Source organism: Oryctolagus cuniculus, chromosome 7 (assembly GCF_051225735.1).
Source record: "Oryctolagus cuniculus isolate XC-2025 breed Fujian yellow rabbit chromosome 7, ASM5122573v1, whole genome shotgun sequence".
NCBI lineage: Eukaryota > Metazoa > Chordata > Mammalia > Lagomorpha > Leporidae > Oryctolagus > Oryctolagus cuniculus.
This window is the reverse complement of record NC_142873.1, coordinates 51,527,643-51,548,083: the sequence shown is the minus strand read 5'-3', so window position 1 is coordinate 51,548,083 and position 20,441 is coordinate 51,527,643. Positions and strand designations below refer to the sequence as shown.

The 20,441-nt window shown below is 51.0% G+C and overlaps 1 protein-coding gene across 3 annotated transcripts in view; it reads right to left on the bottom strand.

The window, feature by feature from the left end:
• Positions 1-997: 997 nt before the first annotated feature.
• Positions 998-20,441, bottom strand: part of ZNF697 (zinc finger protein 697) — a 34,345-nt gene continuing 14,901 nt past the window's right edge. For 2 of the 3 annotated variants that reach the window (XM_008264583.5, XM_051857347.3), the window contains 2 exons: positions 7,366-7,625; positions 998-5,713 (listed from right to left, as the gene is read on the bottom strand). In XM_008264583.5, the coding sequence (XP_008262805.2) occupies positions 4,278-5,713; positions 7,366-7,582 (1,653 nt within the window). In that variant the 5' untranslated portion in view covers positions 7,583-7,625 and the 3' untranslated portion in view covers positions 998-4,277. The remainder of the gene's footprint in view (positions 5,714-7,365; positions 7,626-20,441) is intronic. The other variant, XM_002715679.6, reaches the window with a different exon arrangement.

Below are 20,441 nucleotides of genomic sequence, written 5' to 3'. Positions count from 1 at the left end.
GGCTCTTGGCTTCAGGCTGCCCTGACCCCAGCTGTTGCAGACATTCAGGGAATGAACCATGGGATAGAAGATTGATCTTGCTCTTTCTCTGCATCTCAAATAAAAAAAGACATTAAAAAAAAAGACTGTGGATCATAGAGTCTCTCTCATAACTATTCAACATGCCATTGAAGTGTGCAAGTAACCAGACAGCAGCTTAATGTAGCTGCATGTGTATGACTTCTAACAAAATTGTATTTATAGTGGCCAGCATTGTGGTGAGGCAGCTTGCAACACTGGCCTCTGATATCAGAGCACCCATGAGTGCTGCTCTGCTTCTGACCTGCCCTCCTGTTATTGTGCCTGGGAAGGCAGTGGATGAAGACTCAAATGCTGGCCGGCGCCGCGGCTCATTAGGCTAATCCTCCACCTTGTGGCGCCGGTACACCGGGTTTTAGTTCCGGTTGGGGTGCCGGATTCTGTCCCGGTTGCCCCTCTTCCAGGCCAGCTCTCTGCTGTGGCCAGGGAGTGCAGTGGAGGATGGCCCAAGTGCTTGGGCCCTGCACCCCATGGGAGACCAGGATAAGTACCTGGCTCCTGCCATCGGATCAGCGAGGTGAACCAACGGCAAAAAGGAAGACCTTTCTCTCTGTCTCTCTCTCTCACTGTCCACTCTGCCTGTCAAAAAAAAAAAAAAAAAAAAAAAAAAAAAAAAAAAGACTCAAATGCTTTGGGCCCTTCTACTCACATGGAAGACCTGAATGGAGTCCATGGCTCCTGGCTTCAGCCTGACCAAGATGTGGCTGTTAGGGCCATTTAGGAGAGTGAAGTAGGGGACAGATGGTCCCTCTCTGTCTCTGTCTCTCCCTCTCTGTCACTCTTTCAAATAAATAAAGAAACCTTTCTTTAAAAATCTTACTTACAAAGAGGCAAGGCAACATTTGGTAGAATATGGCTTCCACAGATTGAGCTGAGTGACATGTTGTGGGTTATAAATAAGGAAGAAAGCATGACACAGTGAAAGACTGATATGGATTTAATAACAAATATTCCACATTGGTTGCTGAACACCAGAATGCTGTCCAGGAAACCATCATTAAATAAAACAACCTGAAAATAAGGCAATTCTCACATACATAAGCACACATTCACACAGAATCTGTTACTTTAAGTTCATTAAGTTATTCACAATTTTAACAGCTGTAAAATAACATTACCATGAAGGAAAATGTGCACACACTTCAGAAACACAGTTCAGATTGTCTTTGAACACAGGTTCTTTAGTTTCACTTTTTCACATATGTTCAGCCTCTTGATTGTAAAGAGACCACATGGCTCAAAGGGTTAACTGCTCATCTTCCAACCTAGAACTCAAGACGCAATCAAAACTACCTAATCAACTGCTCCAGGCTTTGCTTAGTGAAGGGCAGCAGAGGAAGCCTCTTAACCACACTCCCCAGAAAACAACTACTACACCTGCTCCACCATCAGGAATGGGTTAGCAGGAGGAGTCCTCAGATTAACATTTTCAAGAGTGAACCGCATTTAACAGGGTTTGCTGATGAAAAGCTATCCCTTCTAGAACTAGAGACAAGAAACAACCTCCTGAATACACCGACCCTCCCCTAGTGCTCATGTGTCCTGAAGAATCCTAAGAATAAGGGAATCACTTTTAAACGGACCATCAATGGGAAGTTGCTGCCTACACCATTTACTTCAGTAAGGGAATAGCTCCGAGTACAGACACGGACGTGGTAGCTAACTCTCTAATCCATGCTAAGAGAACGAGAGGTAAATGAAGTGCAAAAATTCCCACTACCACTAAATCGTTTCACATTGGATTCAATGTCTACTCCCTGTTGAACCCTTTCTCAAAAATTGCTGATATGTGACATATCTGATGCAAGCAAAACTGCACATACAGATGGCAACAAAAGGCCAAATAACCTATAAGAGGATGATCAACGCACGAACAATCAGAAGTTGGAAGAGATTTCACAGGCACAGACTTGAGAGAACTGAAAACAGCCAGAGGAGGTAGATATGCATGAGAAAACACCAAGAAGAAAGAAAATTACCTACAAACTGACCATATTATTTTCAGGTGGGACTTATCTACTTGTTATTCAGACTACAAGAGTCAGAATAAATAGACACTTTCTTGTCTTACACTTGAATTAGTGTCTTTTAAAACTAGAGTTTGAAAATCTATTTGCCTTTGTGACTAACAATAAATTGATTAAGAGGGCAGGATTAATAGACATTATGCAAGCCCAGGATTCTCAGGATTTGTTAAAAAATATGTTCTTATAATGACAAAAACATGCTTTCCTACAGTCCCCAGAGAGGTTCTTTGCTAGAATACAACTGATCAAGTATAAATTACTAGCATCCACAGAAACTTTGCTAAAACAGTAAAAACAACTTTATAGTTCCCCACCCCCATCAACTGTGTCCAACAGCACTGAAGATGCTTCCATGAAAGATTCAGGGTAACAGTCGCTAATGAAGGAAACAATATTGCCTTCCACCACTCTAACTTCTAAAGGTTAACCTAGGGGAGCAATGCTTAGCACGGGTGACTGTAATCTACACAACAGTCATCTAACTACAGCCCCCTACCAGAAACCAAACCTAGCTAGGGTGCCCTAATTAGAGGACAAAGACCAGCTTTGTCCAACAAGGACATCTTTGGCCCTCCTAGGCTAGCCTCAAGTCTTCCCATCAAGCACAAGAATTTTCAGTGTCCTTATTTAATTATATAAACATGACAAGTTAAACCTTCTTAGCAGCTGAGCTGGAGAATAAACAAGGTCAGGCAACACCCACGCCCACTGACATCAGCCTGTCTTCCAACAGCCTGCCACACTCCTGTCCCTAGGCTTTCTCATAATACTGATCTACCTCACAGAGCTGTGAGAAACAAGTCATAGTCATTAAAAATCATAAAGCACCTTGCAAATACCAAAGTGCTATTTTGGCATCTAGATCAACAACCAGAAAACATTCGTTGCTTGTGCTATTTGGCAATGTTGCGTTTGTACCTCTCCCTGACTGTGCCCTCCTTGCATAAAGCCTTGAGATTTCTACAGAGCCTCCACACGTAGGGGAAATACAAAAATTCCTCTTGGGCCTAGATCCTTCATCAACACGGATTGGGGGGAGGTTAGTGGAGAGCAAGGTGCACAGATGCAAAGTGAAGGCTAATGGGCAAAGCAGGCCTGCACACCCCCCCCCATCTGAAGGGCTGTGGGCTCCTGTGCTCCCCAGACAAGGCCAGCAAAGCTGGAGCTGGGCAACTCGTGGCAGGTCACTGGGCCAATTGCTGGTGGTCTGAAGTGCAAACCCACACACCAAGCTGACCTGTAAGGAGGAGGGTCACCCATAGTGCACTGGGAGTCTTCCATTTCCCTGCACATCAAAGATAACAGGTGAGACCGAAAAGAAACACTAGGGCTGGCACACACCTGACACACGGGTGGGGGTGGAGGGTGCGGGGGGCGAGCCCCTCTTGTAGAGGCCCGTGACCTAGCATGAAGCTAGAGTATGTTCAAGGGAGTAGCAAAGAACCAGGAGCAGAACCAGGATTTCCCAGATTTGAGAACCAGTTATGAAAGAACCTTTAACCCCAAAGTTGCCCTTGCAAATGACAGTGTTGTAGTTTTCTGCCCAGTTTCCCCGAAGGGGCCTCAAAATAGCAGCTAGCTGTGGCTCAGAGGAAAGAGGGGAAGCGCACACTAAACACCCTCTCCTGCAGGACTGGCCAAGTCCCCCCTACCTTTGCGTGGGGCGACAGCTGACGTGCGGATTCCGGGCAAACACTGGCTTACTACCTGCCGGGACCAGCAGACAATTACACTTACCCGCGTTTTCGTGTCCCCCAGAACCCCCTCCTCCAACCACACCCTCTCCCCTGGTTCCTGAAGGCCATCACAAGCCCCGCCCCGCCTATTCCACTGCCTGCCTGTCCGGTTCCCACTCCGGTGCCCCAACTTCCCTTCCTCCAGGCAGTCTTCCAAATGCCTGCTCCTCTGCCCCATCCAGCCTGTTTGCAATGAAGTCATCAACTCAAGCGCATCTCCCAAATAAGTCATCCTTTCTCAGGCAGAGAGAAGGCTGAGAAAATATAGCACCCCAAAACAATTCGTACATAACCCTCCCCTTTAGGACCCCAACACCCAAAGGATCCCGAATCACTGGGAGATTGTCCCTCCCGCCCCTTCTCCGCTTCTTTCTACAGGGTCTGACCCCAGGACAGCCACCTGCTCCCCAGAGCGCAGCCTCCCGCCAACGCAGCCCTAGCACAGGTGCAACTTCTGGTGCTGGGCGAGGTGCGTCTTGTAGCGGAAGCCTTTGCCGCAGCCGGTGCACTTGTGCGGCTTGTTGCCGGTATGGATGCGGCGGTGGCGGATCAGGTGCGAGCTCTGGATGAAGCTCTTGCCGCACTCGATGCATGTGTAGGGCTTCTCGCCGGTGTGCGTGCGCTGGTGCTGCGTGAGCGTGGAGAAGTCACTGAAGCGCTTCTCGCACTGGCCGCAGTGGAAGGGCTTCTCGCCCGTGTGCACGCGCAGGTGATTCACCAGGTGCGAGTTGCGGCCGAAGCCCTTGCCGCACTCGCGGCACACATAGGGCCGCTCGCCTGAGTGCGTGCGCTTGTGCGTGAAGAGGTGCGAGCTGACGCTGAAGGTCTCCCCACACTCGGAGCACATGTAGGGCTTCTCGCCTGTGTGCACGCGCTGGTGTTTCACCAGGTCCGAGCGCCAGCTGAAGCGCTTGCCACACTCGCCACAGCCGTGAGGCTTCTCGCCCGTGTGGATGCGCTGGTGGTTGGCCAGGTGCGAGCGGCGCACGAAGCCCTTGCCGCACTCCCCGCAGGCGAAGGGCCGCAGCGCCGCCGGCCCCGCACCGCTGGCCGCGGCGTGCGCGCGCCGGTGACTGAGCAGGTGCGAGCTGAGGCTGAAGGCCTCGCCGCACTCGGGGCACGGGTAGGGCTTCTCACCCGTGTGCAGGCGCCGGTGCTTGAGCAGGTCGGCGCGCCAGCTGAAGCTCTTGCCGCAGTCGGTGCACAGGTTGGGCCGCTCGCCCGTGTGCAGGCGCAGGTGGTTGGTCAGGTAGGTGTTGCGGCTGAAGCCCTTGCCGCACTCCCCGCAGCGAAAGGGCTTTTCCCGAGGCGGCCGGGCCAGCGTGGGCCCTGCACCGAAGCCGCCCGCCATGCCCACGCCCATCATCCCCACCACGGCGCCGCAGTCGCCCGCCAAGCCGAAAGGCTCCAGGCTGGCCACGGCGGCAGCCTCGGCCAGGCGGTGAATGCGTTGGTGCTGTAGAAAGGCGGCGCCCGGGCTGAAGCTCTCGCCGCAGTCGGGGCAGATGGTGGGCGCGTCCATGATGCTGGCCACCAGGCTATCGAGGTCCTCAAGGTCCACGGCCATGGGGTGGTGGGGCCGGTGGAAGCGGCGGTGGGCAGGCTTGTCGCCCCGGTGCCGAGTCCCCAGGGAGAGGTGGCGCCGCCAGGGGAGCATGGGAGGGGGCGGCTGCTCCTCCCCCTCCTCTTCTTCCTCCAGCCGGTTCTCCCCAGCACTTTCTTCCTCCTCCTCCTCCTCCTCCTCTTCCTGAGGGCTGCGGGATACACTGTCAGACTCAGACAGCCCAGGGAACATGCCCATGTCGGCTCCTCCAGATTGGGCATCCTCTTCCTCAGGGCCAGCAGCCCCTTCCTCCTCCCTCAGCAGCCCCTCTGCAACAGAAGCAGCAGCAGTGGTGGTTACTACATCCGCGCCCCAAAGGCGGCACCAGAGCAACCCTGTGTTGGAACCATGGGCCACAGTGAGCCTCCTCCCTCGAGACCTGAAGCCCACCCTGTGATCTGCTTCCCCACCCCTGGGCCTTCAGGGAAAGGCCTAAAGTACAGAGCACTCTCCAGAGTCTCAGCTCACCTCTGCCCTGCCCGCTGTACCAGCAGGACCAGGGGAGACCTTGACAGCCTACACTGGAGACATTCCATGGGGTCTCAGGAGGAAAGGTTTGCTCACGTGAGCCAAGTGCCCTTTAAGCCTGTAGTGCCAAAAGACAAGACCAATCTGGCAACCCCCAAAAAAGGACAACCTGGGCTAACCGTGCTTTGGCCTGCTTTAGAAATACATTTGGTCAGTCTGGAACAGCTTAAGGTGAACACCAAACTGATGGAGGGCGGGAAGGGAGTGCGCTAGGAGACAACGGGACGAGAGCACAGAGCCCAGGAGAGAGGCCGATCCAGGACACACACCCTCGCCCCCAGCAGATGGCACTCCAGGGGAGACAGGGAGTTGTGCAAAGTCACATGCTTGTGTGCCCTGTGAGGGCAGGCAGCAGGGAATCTGGGACTGTATCACAGGGGAAGGAATGGAATCTCACAGTGCTGGCCATAAAGTATTTCAGCTCATTCTGTCCCCAGGGCAAATGTGGAGCAGGATATAAAACAACGATTGCCCAAAGACAGAAACAAGGTAGATGGAGAGCCCGGCATTTTCTCTTTCCAGTTCAGCAGCAGCAAGGAATCCAGCAGTGGCCTTGGGCACCCTGGGAATGAGCCACTGGACTTACGCAGGTCACTCATGGCTCCTGCGGATCTGCAAAGTGAGATCAGCCTGTACACATCCACATGCTGAGTGTTTGCCCAGCGTGGTGCTCAGTCACTCCTGACGTGCGTGTGTCAAGTCATCTGCCTCTCCCAACAACACACCAGGGGTAGGTCGGTTCTAACACGGTCTGCGAGATGCTATGTGGCACTGCTGCATGTGTTTACCAACTGCAGCATTCCCTGGGCCAGGAAGCGAGCCTCTTCACCCTCGCTGACCTGCACAGTCTGCCCCAGACTGGACTCTACTAGAAAGGCTAGGTCAGCACAGAATCCCTGCGCAATGGTCTCCAGAGAGCTCCCCTACAAAGAAAACTGCCCCCAGCTATGATCCTAGAGGAGCTAGAAGTCAATGTGAGTGGGGCAACGTCCAGAACAAGTCCAGTTTTCAGCACTGGCGTGTGGCGCAGCAGGTTAAGGCACCTCCTGCAACGCCGGGTGCCATATCAGAGGACCACTTTGAGTCCTGGCTACTCCACTTCCAATCCAGTTCTCTGTGAATGTGCTGGGGAAAGCAGAGGGAGATGGCCCAAGTACTAGGGCTCCTGCCACCCACAATACAAGCCCCGGATGGAGTTCTTGGCTCCTGGCTTCTGCCTGGCCCAGCCACAGCCACTGCAGCCATTTGGAGAGCGAACCAGTGGATGGAAGCTCTCTCTCCCACCCCCTTCCTCCTCTCTTTCCCCTCCTCCTCCTCCCCCTTTCAAATAAACAAATCTTAAAAAAAAAAAAAAAAAAAAAAAAAAAAAAAAAAAGTCCCATTTACTCCTCACCTGTGCAGGTGTCAGGCAACACTTTCCCGTCCCTTGAGGCCCCTCTTAGGGCTTCCCCCTGTGATCTGCAGCCCACCTCCAGCGCCAGGCGGCCTTCTCCCTTCTTGGTATCCTGTGGGTCCCCTTCCCGGTCCTCAGAGTTCTCAAAGTCGGAGCCCATCCCTCTGTCTTCTGCGTCCTGGCGTTCACACACACCCTGGTTACCTTCTTGTTCCATCCGGGAGGAAAAGGGCGAGGGAGGTGATCTGGGACCCCTGCTCCTGACAAAACACAGAAAGCAAAGAAAGCTCACATGGATCTGGCATTGTCCCCTCGTCAGTGATGCCCTCGGTTTCCTGGTCCAGTAACAGGTTTGGAGCTCCACGCTGCAGATGGCAAGCCCCCACTTCACTCCATGTAAATTGAAAGCAAGCAACTGAGGGCAAAGGAAGGTGTCTGGGTGGCAGGGGAACCAGTGACCTCATTCTGAGGCCACACGCCAGCACTCACTGGGCCAAAACCAGGTCTGCTTCTGTCTGCTAAGTGGCCGTCATTAGTGTGGTTCTACAATTTAACCGTGAGGCAGGTGTTTCCATTTTTATAGCTTAGAACACTTGAAGCTGGAAGAGAAGACCCCACTGGCTTGAGGCTCCATAACTTGTAGGCAGTAGATGGGGGATCAAACCCATGGTGCGACCTCACTGGTACATGCTTTCCTTGTGTGCTGTCCTCCAGCCCACAGCAGCCTTGCGTGTTTAATTATGAGTGCATCTTTAAGGTGCCAGAGGAGAAGTGTGTTCAAGACAAGAAGAACAGATGCATCAAGTACAGGAACTTCTCATCTAAGACAATGGCATCACCAGACCTGGCTTTGTGGTGTGGATCTGGTGCTTTGCTGGGAGCAGGGAGCCAGGAAGGTTCAGTGTTTAGTGTGTGTCTTGGGAGCAGGAGGAAGAGATGCAGGGCCCCTCTGCAGTCCTAATTACATATTTTACTGTATCTCAACTGTAGAAATCCCTTAAGAGGAGCATGCACCAGGGATCAATGACTGATAACACGATATCAAAAAGGCCAACCAGTGAACTACAGGGGAAAAAGTAATGTCAGACTCCTAAAACTTTTGTAGGTGTCAGATTTACATTTCACATTTAAAGGGCCCCTGCCAGGACTGACCAATTGAGGCCAAAATAATTCTGCCATCTGCCACTCCTACAGCTGAGCTCAAAGCAGCAGAACAGTCTGAAGGTCAAGGATCTTGACCATGACGTTTTAGAGACCAGCTCACTCTCTGCCTCCACAGTCCCCAGACAGGACTGCAAGAATATGGATGTGCAAAATGCCCCGTCTCGGCTGGCAGCGTCTCCTGCCTCTGTCCAGGGCTTCCCTGGGGCAGCCATGGCTCTGCAGAGGCTTCGCAGTGGAAAACAGCAAGAGGGGCAGGCAGCAGACATTCCGGCTGGGTGAGCCCCCTGCGGTGAAGGGGGGGCAATGCTGCTTCATCTTTCTCACAGGGAGGGTGTCAGAAGGAAGCTGGAGATGCTGGAGAGTAACACGCTTTGGCTTTTACAAATGTGCAATAAACACCTGTTTCTCCTGATGTCGTTACGGCACAGCTCAAATACACCAGCCCTCTGTAACTCTGGCAGACAGGTCACCCTAAATAGCACAGGGGTTTGTTTCTCTGCCATGAAATGAAGATATGCTTTTCAGAGTGGAAAATCAAGCCCTGCCCTTCAATATCTTAGAAAATGGCTCCCTCCGAGGTGGGGCAGTCAGCAGTGTCCTGAATTGCAGCTGAGGGGCGGGCAGTTAGCATCACAGTTAAGACCCCACTCGGGACGCACACCCCATATCAGAGTGCCTGCCTGGGTTCCAGTCCCACTCCCAATTCCATCTTCCTGCTAATGTGCACCCTGGGAGGCATCAGGTGACAGCACTGGTTTGCTAGTGGCCAAAGGCAGTGGAGGGTGAAAAGAAAGGGTTGCTAATCGATGCATTCTGCCCATCCAAGACTAGCAGGAGTCCTATGTCAATAAAGTTCTCAGTAAGCAGGTCACCAGCAACTCACAGACCCCAGATGGCAGGCTATGGTACAGGGCCGGGTACAGAAATGCCTGAAGCTCCGGGTCTGGGCGCCACCTGGGAGGCAGGAGACAGGGCTTTACCTCCCAGCCCTTCTCCAGACAAGGCTTCGTAGAGAAACCTCAGATGGAGCAAGAAGGAACAAGAAGGCTTTCCAATCTGTGAGATCATGAGAACCTACACATCACTCATGGCAGACATTTAACACAAAACCAGGGTTTTTCTAGACTTCAGAGGAGGTGAGTGGGACGGCCAGAGCCTGAGCTCCCCACTGCAGCTGACGCGTGAAAGTGCACCACACTCAGAACCAAAGGGAGGACGCCCTGGCCCTCACTGCTGCACAGGGAGAGAGGAAAAGAGCTGATGCTCCTGCCGCCCCCCCCCCCCCCCAAGCCACCACTCGTGCCATAACTGCACTCGGATTTGCATAAAATTGCATTTCTCTAGTGCAGCACTGGCGATCTGCAGGCCCAACCGTACAGACTCCATTCTGCTCCCGTTGTCACACTGTGGGGTGCAGACAGCTGTCAAGCAATGGAGAAGGCTATTTAAAGGGAAAGGAAGGTGGTCACAGTGCATTATTAGATGAAAAGTGGCCGGTTTAAAACACAGGGCAGGTACTGTGGCACAACAAGTTAAACCATTAATTGGGATGTTGCCATCCCACATCAGAGTGCCTGGTTTGGGTCCCAGCTACCCCATGCTTCTGATCCAGCTCCCCATTAATGTGCCTGGGAACGCAGCAAAAGATGGCCAGGTCCTTGGGTTCCTGCCACCCAGAAGGAGTTCCCAGTTTCTGGCTTTGGCCTGGCCCAGCCCTGGCATTAGGAGAATGAACCAGTAGATGGAAGATCCCTGTGTCTCTCTATCTCTCCCTCTCTGTCACTCTGCCATTCAGATAAATAAAAGTTACAGATCCACATAAAGATCTGTTTCAAAAACATTTTTAAAATGGTAGCTCAGCTTTATTTACTCATCTGTGCACAGTAGCATATATAGTTTCACATGTATACATGGGTTCAGAGAGGAAGGCCAGCAGCTAATTGATGAAAATGACAGACATGGAGCCGGTGCTGTGGCGTAGTGGGCTAAGCCTCCACCTGCAGCACCGGCTTCCCATGTGGGCGCGGGATCATGTCCCAGCTGCTCCTCTTCCCCTCCAGCTCTCTCCTATGGCCTGTGAAAGCAGTAGAACATGGCTCAAGTGCTTGGGCCCCTGTGGAAGAAGCTCTGTGTTCCTGGTTTCAGATTGGTACAGCTCTGGCCTTTGTGGCCATTTGGGGAGTGAACCAGAGGATGGAAGATCTCTCTCTCTCTGCCTCTCTCTGCCTGTAACTTTCTCTTTCTTCTCTCTCAGATAAATAAATAAAATCTTGAAGAAAAGCAAAAAGTGTATCTCTCTACTGGGATGTGTATGTTAAAAAAAAAAAAAAAAGAAAATGAGACATCTCTTGGTCAAGTCAGGATTTTGCAGTTACTAACTCATTTATTGTAACAAAAATCCAAGGAAGAAAGAGATGATTTCCAACCTGACAGACAAGAAACAGGTGCAGAAGTGGAGAGCCCAAGGTCACACAGGAGGCAAACTATGGAGCAGGGGCCCATCTGCCTGCAGGCCACCTTCACTGCTCACCTGCTGCACATTCAAAACCTGGAAGGAGGTTTGGGAAACCTGCCCTTACTGTGTCTAGCTGTATTTTATGCACTAGACATGTACCTTTTACCAGGAAAAAAACCCAACTTTGTTTTTAACACAATAAAATATATTAAAGGAAGACCTGTCACATAGAAGCAAAGGAAAGGAAGATGAGCAGGAGCTGTGACACCTCATCTAAAAGGCGTCATTTTCAGAAATATCATCTAGACACCAGGCTCTAGCATCAGAGTAGGTGGTATTCAAGTACATTTTGTTCCCACTCCTTTTCCATTCATTCTCAAAACGAGCAGCACATTTTCTTAGACAAGGCCAGGGATGGAAAGCGCTGGGCAGCAGGGTGCTGGGAAGGCTTTGAGTTTGAATCCTCTGCTCTGTGCCAGCTGCTGTGCCATGTGTGAGACCCTTGACCTTGCTGAACCCAGATTCTGCGTCCATAAAATCAAGGATGCTGCCAGTCAACTTTCAGAGTTGTTCTGAGAACCACCTCTGGCATACTGGAGAGACAATGAATGGTGGTTGTCCCTGTGATAAAACTGCAGCCAACTTCCTGATTTGAAAGATCATATGGGGGTGGCACTGTGGCCAGCATCCCATATGGGCGCCGGTTCAAGTCCCGGCTGCTCCACTTCCTATCCAGCTCTCTGCTGCGGCCTGGGAAAGCAGTAGAAGATGGCCCAAGTCCTTGGGCCCCTGCACCTGCATGGGAGACGGGGAAAAAATCTCCTGGCTCCTGGCTTTGGATCGGCACAGCTCTGGCCATTGCAGCCAATTGGGGAGTAAACCAGCGAATGAAAGACCTCTCTCTCTCTCTGCCTCTCCTTCTCTTTCTGTGTAACTCTAACTTTCAAATAAATAAATAAACCTTTTAAAAAAAAAAAAGAACAAAAAAGATCACACATACACACACACCCGTCCATCCTAAGTTGGGAGTCACCTATTCACCGCCGTATTGGATCCTCGTTTTGCTGTGTAAGGCTCTGTTCTCCAACAGCACACCACATAGGAGCCACCAGGGAGGGACTGGTCACTCAGCCCAGCCACGTAGAGGGAGAAAAGTGCACTGTCATATTAGTCTGTAGCTGCCAATAACCCAGCCCACACACAGAATATAAGCCTGAAGCTGAAGGGGAGGTGGGTGCCTGGCTCCATAAACCCTAAGTTACACTACCCTGCCCCCAGTGAAAAGGGCTAGAAGTTTAGAGGTGGAAAAACAATGAGGGGAGGGGGCAGTGAAGCAGACAAAACTAATTCTAACAGAATCATTGAAGAAGATACAAAGGCTTAAATAGTAATGGAGAGCGCCCCAGTTTGGGGCCAGCGCAACCACCGTCACTGCATGACTTTTGAGTTTATGCCTCCTCTCTGCTTCTGTTCCATGAGGTTTGGTCTGAACATGCCCAGATCCTCTTCCAGCTCAGTACAACACAGTACAGGTGAATTAACCCAGGACGGCTCTACGCTCAGTCCTGTTAGATATTTTCAGCGCCAGCTTGTTGGCTCAACAGCTCATGCAGCCCCCCAAAACACCCAGATAGGATTAGGCAACCTCATAAACCTCATAAAGACTGCTTAAACCCAGATTCTAGAACTTGCCATTTAAAAAAATTATTTATTTGAAAGACACACACACACACACATACACAGAACCCCAATCAACAGGTTCACCCCGCCAAATGCCCACAAGGGCCCAGGCAAGCTAAAGCCACAATTGGGAACTCGATCCAGGTCTCCCACATGGGTGCAGGAAGCTAACTGTTTGAGCCCTCGCCGCTGCCTCCCAATGCGTGCATTACCAAGAAGCTGGAATCTGGGGCCACAGCCAGGATCAAATCCAGGTATCCCAACATGGGAGTGAGTATCCCAACCAGCATCTTAACCGCCAGGCCAAACATCCACCGCGTAGAACCTGCAGTATTTTCATGTCCCTTTCTACTATCCATACCCCCAACTGAAAGAGTAACACTTACTAATCTGTAGAGTAGAAAAACTACAAAAATGCTCAAATTCCTTCCAAACAAACTCAACCCCAGGTGAAGAACCAACCAGACCACTTTGAAGTGAGTTACTGGCACATCCTCCCGGCCGCCCTTTCTTGGGCAAGCTGTAAAATGTATTTTTTTTGAACAACAAGAACCCTACCAAAGAATAGATTTAACCTAACTTCCTGTGAAGGGGATCAGAGCAGAGCAGGACACACTGCTCCCCCACCTTCCTGGATTTTACAAGGAGAAACCAAGGCCAGAAATAGTACAAGCTTCCACAGTGATAAACAATGGTGGAGCTCACCGCCTTGCTAGGGAGGCACTGGGCCGGGGCCCCACAGCGCCTACCACCTCTGACCTGGACATACGTGTGGGGGCGGGAAGCTGATGTAGGCCAGGGCTGAAAGCCAGGGTCCCGTTGGAAGGGACCTAGGCAACTCCTGCTCCTTGGACTCTAGTAACTCTGTGAGCAAAACCGGGGCGACCCTCTTTCTACATGAGATTGCTGGGGCTCAGGTTTGGGGGTCCCCAGGTGGCATTGCCTGCTAGGTGGAGAAACAAGACTCAACAGTGGCTAGTCTCCTGGCTTCATACCTTGGTACTTTCTTCTGAGCCTGGCTCCTCATGTAGGGGGCAGCTGGTGAGGGTCTCGTGCATAGCAAGAGAAAGGGACAAGCGGTGCCACCTGGCAGCGCTCCACAGCAGAGGTGGCTGGGCAGGGAGGGAGTTGACCAGTCTGAGACTGCTCTCAGATCACTCCCTATGGCTCCCCCTGCAGCCCTGGAGTGGCGGCGGGGGCGATCATGTGCCGGAGCCACTGCCAGGTGGCAGGGGGCCAGGCAGGCAGGGCTGTCATCTCAGGGGAAGGAAGCAGCCAGGCAGGCAGTGGGCCAGGAGCAGCTCCCACTCAGACTCCTCCAGACTACAGCTCCCTTCCTGTCTCCCACTCATCTTGCAGGCCCACTCCTTAGCGCCTCAAGGGGACCCGGTCAGCCAGCAGCAATTGGAGGCTTCCCACGCCCCCTTGCCTACCACTCCATCCCAAGGGAGCGTTTCCATAGCAGAATCCTGGAGGGGACACCCGATTGGGTAGAAGGCTGGGAAAACAATTTCTGCTTGTGGTTCAACAGGCTGAACTCATGACCACAACTAGGGTCTAACCAGGGATTCCAAGGGGTTAATCATTTGTGGGTCTTCAGTCCCAATGGGATCAAGGGTCAACCTGTCTCTCAAGGGACCAGGCATCAAGGCCCTGCCCCCTCTTGGAAAGAGCAGGGTCCCAAGGAGCTCAAAAGCAAAGAAAGCCACCCTAGGGCCTTTGCCGCAAATGTCTGCAGTGAGCAGGGAGCAACCACCTTACACAGAATGTGTCCAAAGTCCCAAGGGGACAGCTGACTTTCCTCTGAGCTGCCTTTCCCGGTCACAAACCCAGACCGTCCAACCCAAAATACCAGCCTCCCAAGGAGCACGCGACTGCCTGAAGATCACATGGACTCCAGACAGGGAAAGCCAGCTGACCTCTACAGCTGAGTGCTGACCACGCTCCAGACAGAAGTTAAAATTACATGGTTTTTGCCTTGTGGTTACTGCTTTCCCACCTGGAGAAGGGCATCCAAGCTGAAAAAAGAGGAAGCCTCAAAACCAAAGCAAACTGCACCCCATGGCCCAGCCCCAAACGTCCACACAGTCAGGCGTTCCCTGACCACTGGTTGGGTCAGCGCCCCTTGGTTTTGGCCCAAGGGCCGCATCCACCATCACAGCTATCAACCCTCTGCCACCACCACCCTACACCCCCTGCATAAAGTAAGAATTAGTAAGTGCTCTCAAAGTTAGACTTCTGCCCCTAGGTAAGAAGTCACAGAGGCTAGGTCTTGGGGCCAGCATTGTGGCATAGTGAGTAGAGCCGCCCGACTGCAGAGACAGCATCCCATAAGGGCACCGGTTCAAGTCCTGGCTGCTCTACTTCTGATCCAGCTCCCTGGTAATGCACCTGGGAAAGCAGTAGAGAATGACCCAAGTGCTTGGGCCCCTGCACCCAAGTGGGAGACCCCGAAGAAGTTCCAGGCTCCTGGCTTCAGATCAGCACAGCTCTGGCCATTGTGGCCATTTAGGGAGTAAACCAGCAGATGGTAGGCCTCTCTATCTCTATCTCTATCTCTATCTCTATCTCTATCTCTCCCCGCTCCCCCCACCTCGCCCTCTCCCTCTCCTTCTCCTTCTCCCCCTCTCTCCTTCTCTCTCTTTCCCTCCCTATCTATGGAACTCTGCTTTTCAAATAAATACAATGAATCTTGGGGCCCATGCTGTGGCATAGTAGGTTAATCCTCCACCTACAGTGTCAGCATCCTATATGTGCCCCGGTTCTAGTCTCTGCTGCTCCACTTCTGATCCAGCTCTCTGCTGTGGCCTGGGAAAGCAATAGAAGATGGCCCAAGTCCTTGGGCCCCTGCACCTGCGTGGGAGACCCAGAAGAAGCTCCTGGATCCTGGCTCTTGGCTTCGGATCAGCACAGCTCCAGCCATTGCAGCCATCTGAAGAGTGAACCTGTGTATGGAAGACCTCTCTCTCTCTCTCTCTCTGCCTCTGGCCCTCTGTGACTTTGCCTTTCAAATAAATAAATAATTTATTTTTTTTAAAAAAAGAAGCTAAGTCTTCATGCAGGCATTTTCTTTCAGTTTTCTACTGAGCTGATTAGAATATTCCACTGCTACTTGGGGCTTCCTTCTATTCACCATGTTTGTCCCTAGTGCTTGGCATTGTACCACGGTGGCTATACCCTCTGCTTTGGGTGGGGGAAGGGGAAGCAGTTTGCTTTGTTTTGTGTTTTTTCTTATTTAGCCAGGGAAACCTTGGATGGCTTTGAGAAGAATTACCTTCAGAAACATTCTCAGCAGCCGGCACAAATGTTCAACATTAGTATTTCATGGATTTCACAGGTCTTGGACATCTCATTGTTTAAACTAAGCCACAGGGAAGCAGTGTGACCAGGTTGCTGGAAGAGTGGCAGCCAGAATCTCAATTTTCTGATGGCATTCCCAAAACAAAAACAACCATTCCTTCAGAAACAGACAGCTAAGCCATGGCACACACTTGCCCTTTTGCCTTCTGCTTTTGGCAGACTGTATTAGGGTTCTCCCAAGAAAGAGAACCAATAGTCAATGCATCCGACTGTGGAAAGAGGTTTCTTACAAAGAACTGGCTCGTGCTATCACAGGGCCTGAAGAACCCGAGATCTGCAGGGTGGGTGTACAGCCTGGAGCCCTGGGAGCCAACACCGCAGCTCTGGTGCCATTGCCGGCAGGCTGGAGCCCTGGGAGCCAACACCACAGCTCTGGTACCACTGCCGGCAGGCTGGAGACCTACCGAAGCCCATGCTGCAGCTTCAGTACCACTGCCGGCAGGCTGGAGACCCAGGCACACAGAAGCAGCTCCTGGCTAACAGCCATCCGCTGGGAAATTCCTTCTTGCTGGGTCTCTGTGTCCTCCTCGGACCCGCAGCCAATAGCACAAGGCCCACACACATTACACAGGGCGCTGCACTGACCCCACGTCCACCAAGGAAAACGTTAACTTTATCCAAAAACACCCTCCCAGAAATGCTCAGAATGACGTTCGACTGCGGTATCTCGGCAGCGTGTGGCCCGCCACGGAGACACGGACAGTGAAATGCGGCCTTCCACACAGCCGTGCTCAGTTCAACTCCCAGCTCCAGCTTCTGGCTCCCGTTTTCTGCTGCTGCAGGCCTCTGGACACAGCGGGGATGGCTCCGGTATCTAGGTTGCTGACACTCACAGGGGAGACCTGGATAATATCCCCAGTTCCTGCTTCAGCTCCAGCCCAGCCCTGACCTTTGCAACCATCTGGGGAGTGAACCAGCAGACCGGAGAATTCTCTCTCTCTCTCTCTCTCAAATATATACTTTTTTAAAAACTTACCACAACACATATTGTAGCTAAAAAGCACAATATGTCACAATCCCATCATATTTCAAAATTTACGCATAAAACATCTTATTTTTTCATGAAAACCATTACAATACGCAGGCAGTTGAATGGTGTCTCAGAGTTCATACGCTGTAGAAGACAACAGGGAAGAAGGGATGAATCTTAATTAAAGATCTACACAGACACATGTGTGTATCCAGGCACACACCCCCACAGCAGAGAGATGCAATTTAATCAAACTTCTCTGAAGGTCAAGAGAAAACAGGCTCAGAATGCACAAGGGGCTTGTGGGAGATATGGGAGTTGTTAATAAACAGCCTGTTCTGGGAGAGTTGATGCTGGAATCCTGAGTGAAGGTTGCCAGATGGGGCCAGGTGACCTCAGGAAGTCTTTTCCAGTCCAAATGATTCTGTGATCATATTTCCACTGGAATGAACAGTCCTCCAGAGAATGTGCCTCGCAGCCAACAAGGAGGGAGGACTACTGGGGCCGGAGGAACTGAGGCAGCCATCCAGTCACCCTGGCTCCCCCACGGCAGATGCAGTAGGAAAAACTGCTCTTCCAGCTCTGTCTAAAATTACCGGTGCTGCTGAGGCAGAACGGCTGGCGCGTTCCGGCCCACTGCACCTCAGCGGATCCTCTGCCAACAAAGAGCAAGCAGGAGAAAAAGGAGTCACCTGCTGCCTGAATCCCTGACTCCTTACAATTTACACCCCACGGCCAGACCCAAGGTAAAACACCTGCACACACGCAAAGGCACCTTTTTGAAAATTACATACTTGTGCTACTCTTGTTTCCTTTAAAATAACATTATCAACAAAAAACTCAGATCTTAGGAAACTTAAGACTCGTGATCCACTTTCTTCAACAACATGATGAGAAAATGGCAAGGAAGAAATAGCAGGAAAGCTGATAGGCAAAAGTGCCTAATGATTTATCAACCACCTAAACCACTCAACATAATGAGCTGCAAAACCAAACTCTAAGACAATTGGAGAATTGTGAATGCTGACTGGATATCTGACATGAATTGTGAATGTTTTAAGGTTTGATTAAGTTTACAAAGAGTTCTTAAATCTTTAAGAGATACATAATGAAATATTGAACAGTGAAATGATATGTCTAGAGTTTCCTTCAACACAATTCCAAGGCAAAGGAAATGGGCAGGGGTAGAGGTGGAATTAAGATTGGCCACGCTGTTAAAGTTGAGTGGTGTTATACCTAAGTTGATTATACTGTTCCATCTATTTTAACATTTGCCAGAAAACATTAAAATGGAAAACAAGATTTTCCAGAAATTTAGGGCCAACTATGTTCATTCAAATGCTGAGCAGAGGGACAAATATTTGGCCTAGCAAGTAAGACACAAGATGGGATGCCTGCACCCCATGTCAGAGTGCCTGGGTTCCAGTCCCAGCTCTGCCCCTAATTCCAGCTTCCTGCTAACTCACACCCTGGGAGGCAGCAGCTGATGGCTCAGGCAGTTGGGTTCCTGACTGCCACATGGGAGACCCAGATTGAGTTTCTAGTTCCTGGCTCCACCTGGGTCCACTCTTGGCCCAGTCTCCATCATGGTGGGTAGCTGAAGAGTGAAAGAGCAGATGGAAGATCTCCTCCCCCTCCCCCTCCCCTACCCCTTTCCTTCTCCCCTCCTCCTCTTCCCCTCTCCTTGTCTTTCCCTCTTCCTCTGCACTCTGCCTTTCAAATAAATATTTAAAAAAAAAAACTTTAAAAATTTTAAAATATTCTGAACAGATTTGATGCCAATGATTTCCGTAAAAGGACCAGCCTGGTTTACAAGCCATGCCAAATCAGGAGTGATTAGCATGCTTACTGTTGACTGTGCTCGTGGGAACCGCAGGGAGGAACAGGGGAGTAGAGGAAACTTCAGCTTGATGCTTGCTGGTCTTTTTTTCTTTTTATAAGATGGAGGAACAGCTATTATGTCCAAAATAGAATCAGAATCCTGTTTCCATGTTGATCTACTTTTATATTTCCAAAGAACTCAAGGGAGGACACTACCAGCTAGAACTTTTTTATTTCCACCATTAATTCACCAACTCCACACTCAAAACCCAGGGGACCTAGTGGTGACAGCCTTGCAAGGGGAATGTTTTATCCCCAGGACCATCAAACTGACGAAACGGCGCCAGTGTCCAACAGATTAAGTACATCGACAACTGACCATCCTCAGAATGCTCTTCTTTTTTTTTAATATTTATTTATCTATTTGAAAGAGTTACACACAGAGAGAGAAGGAGAGTCAGAGAGAGAGAGAGAGAGAGAGAGAAAGAGGTCTTCCATCCACTGGTTCACTCCCCAATTGGCCGCAACTGCCAGAGCTGTGCCAATCCAAAGCCAGGAGTAAGGAGCTTCCTCCAGGTCTCCCATGCCGGTGCAGGGGACCAAGCACTTGGGCCATCTTCTACTGCTTTCCCAGCCCATAGCAGAGAGCTGGATCGGAAGTGGAGCAGCTGGGACTCAAACCAGCACCCATATGGGAAGCCAGCACAGCAGGCAGCAGCCTTAACTGCTACGCCACAGCACCGGTCCCCAGAATGCTCTTCTAAGGGGGATGTACAGATAACACAGGAAGCCAGCATAACAGTGAAGTATGAAAACGTGATCTTCATGAGATGAACCCTGCCAGAACAGAATTACCCTACCAGCCAAATCTAGGAACTTTTACATGTCTGCTCAGAGAAAACTCTCAAGGTGTCATCCAAACCACCGTGCCAGAGTAGAAAGAGAGCAGCCCAGAGACACCACGTTCCCACTCCATGTCAGACACCAACAGCTCAGCGGTGGGCAGGAAGTCCACGGTGCACACAGCCAGCCCAGGCCCAGGCCCCAGCTCCCCTCCAGGAAGTGATGCGTCCGTCGAAGTGTCCAGGGTGCATTCATAACTTGAACACCACAATTCCTGAGTCATTCATCAGACTGGATCTGTCCCTCTTATCTCCAGCTCCTAGCATTTCCCAAGGAGCTTGTAAATAAAATGCGGGGTTTTTTTCTCGAGCATGGGTTCTAAGTCTGAGGACACTGAAAGTCCAAGAACTCCCTGAAACGTTACATAAATGTGCCTGTAGACACTTTCTTCTGAGGAGACCCATAGCTTTTCCTTGGATTCTAAAAGGATCCACAGAACAAAAACCAAACCGACAGAAACCCTGTAAACCACTCCTACAGAGGACGCACGATGACACTGCAGGAGTCATCCAGAGTGGTCTTGGGAAGGGGCGTAGGAGCAATGTCACCGCCATATGGTAAAAGCAAAAGCAGGCAAAAGTACCAATAAATCTCCAAAGGGACGGATAATGGGCAACCTAACATGCAGCCTGCCGGATCCAGTTTGGTGATCTCACCTGGCACACACAGATGTGTCAGGCACGGAGGATTCAGATAGGCTGAAGGACTTACCCACGAACACAC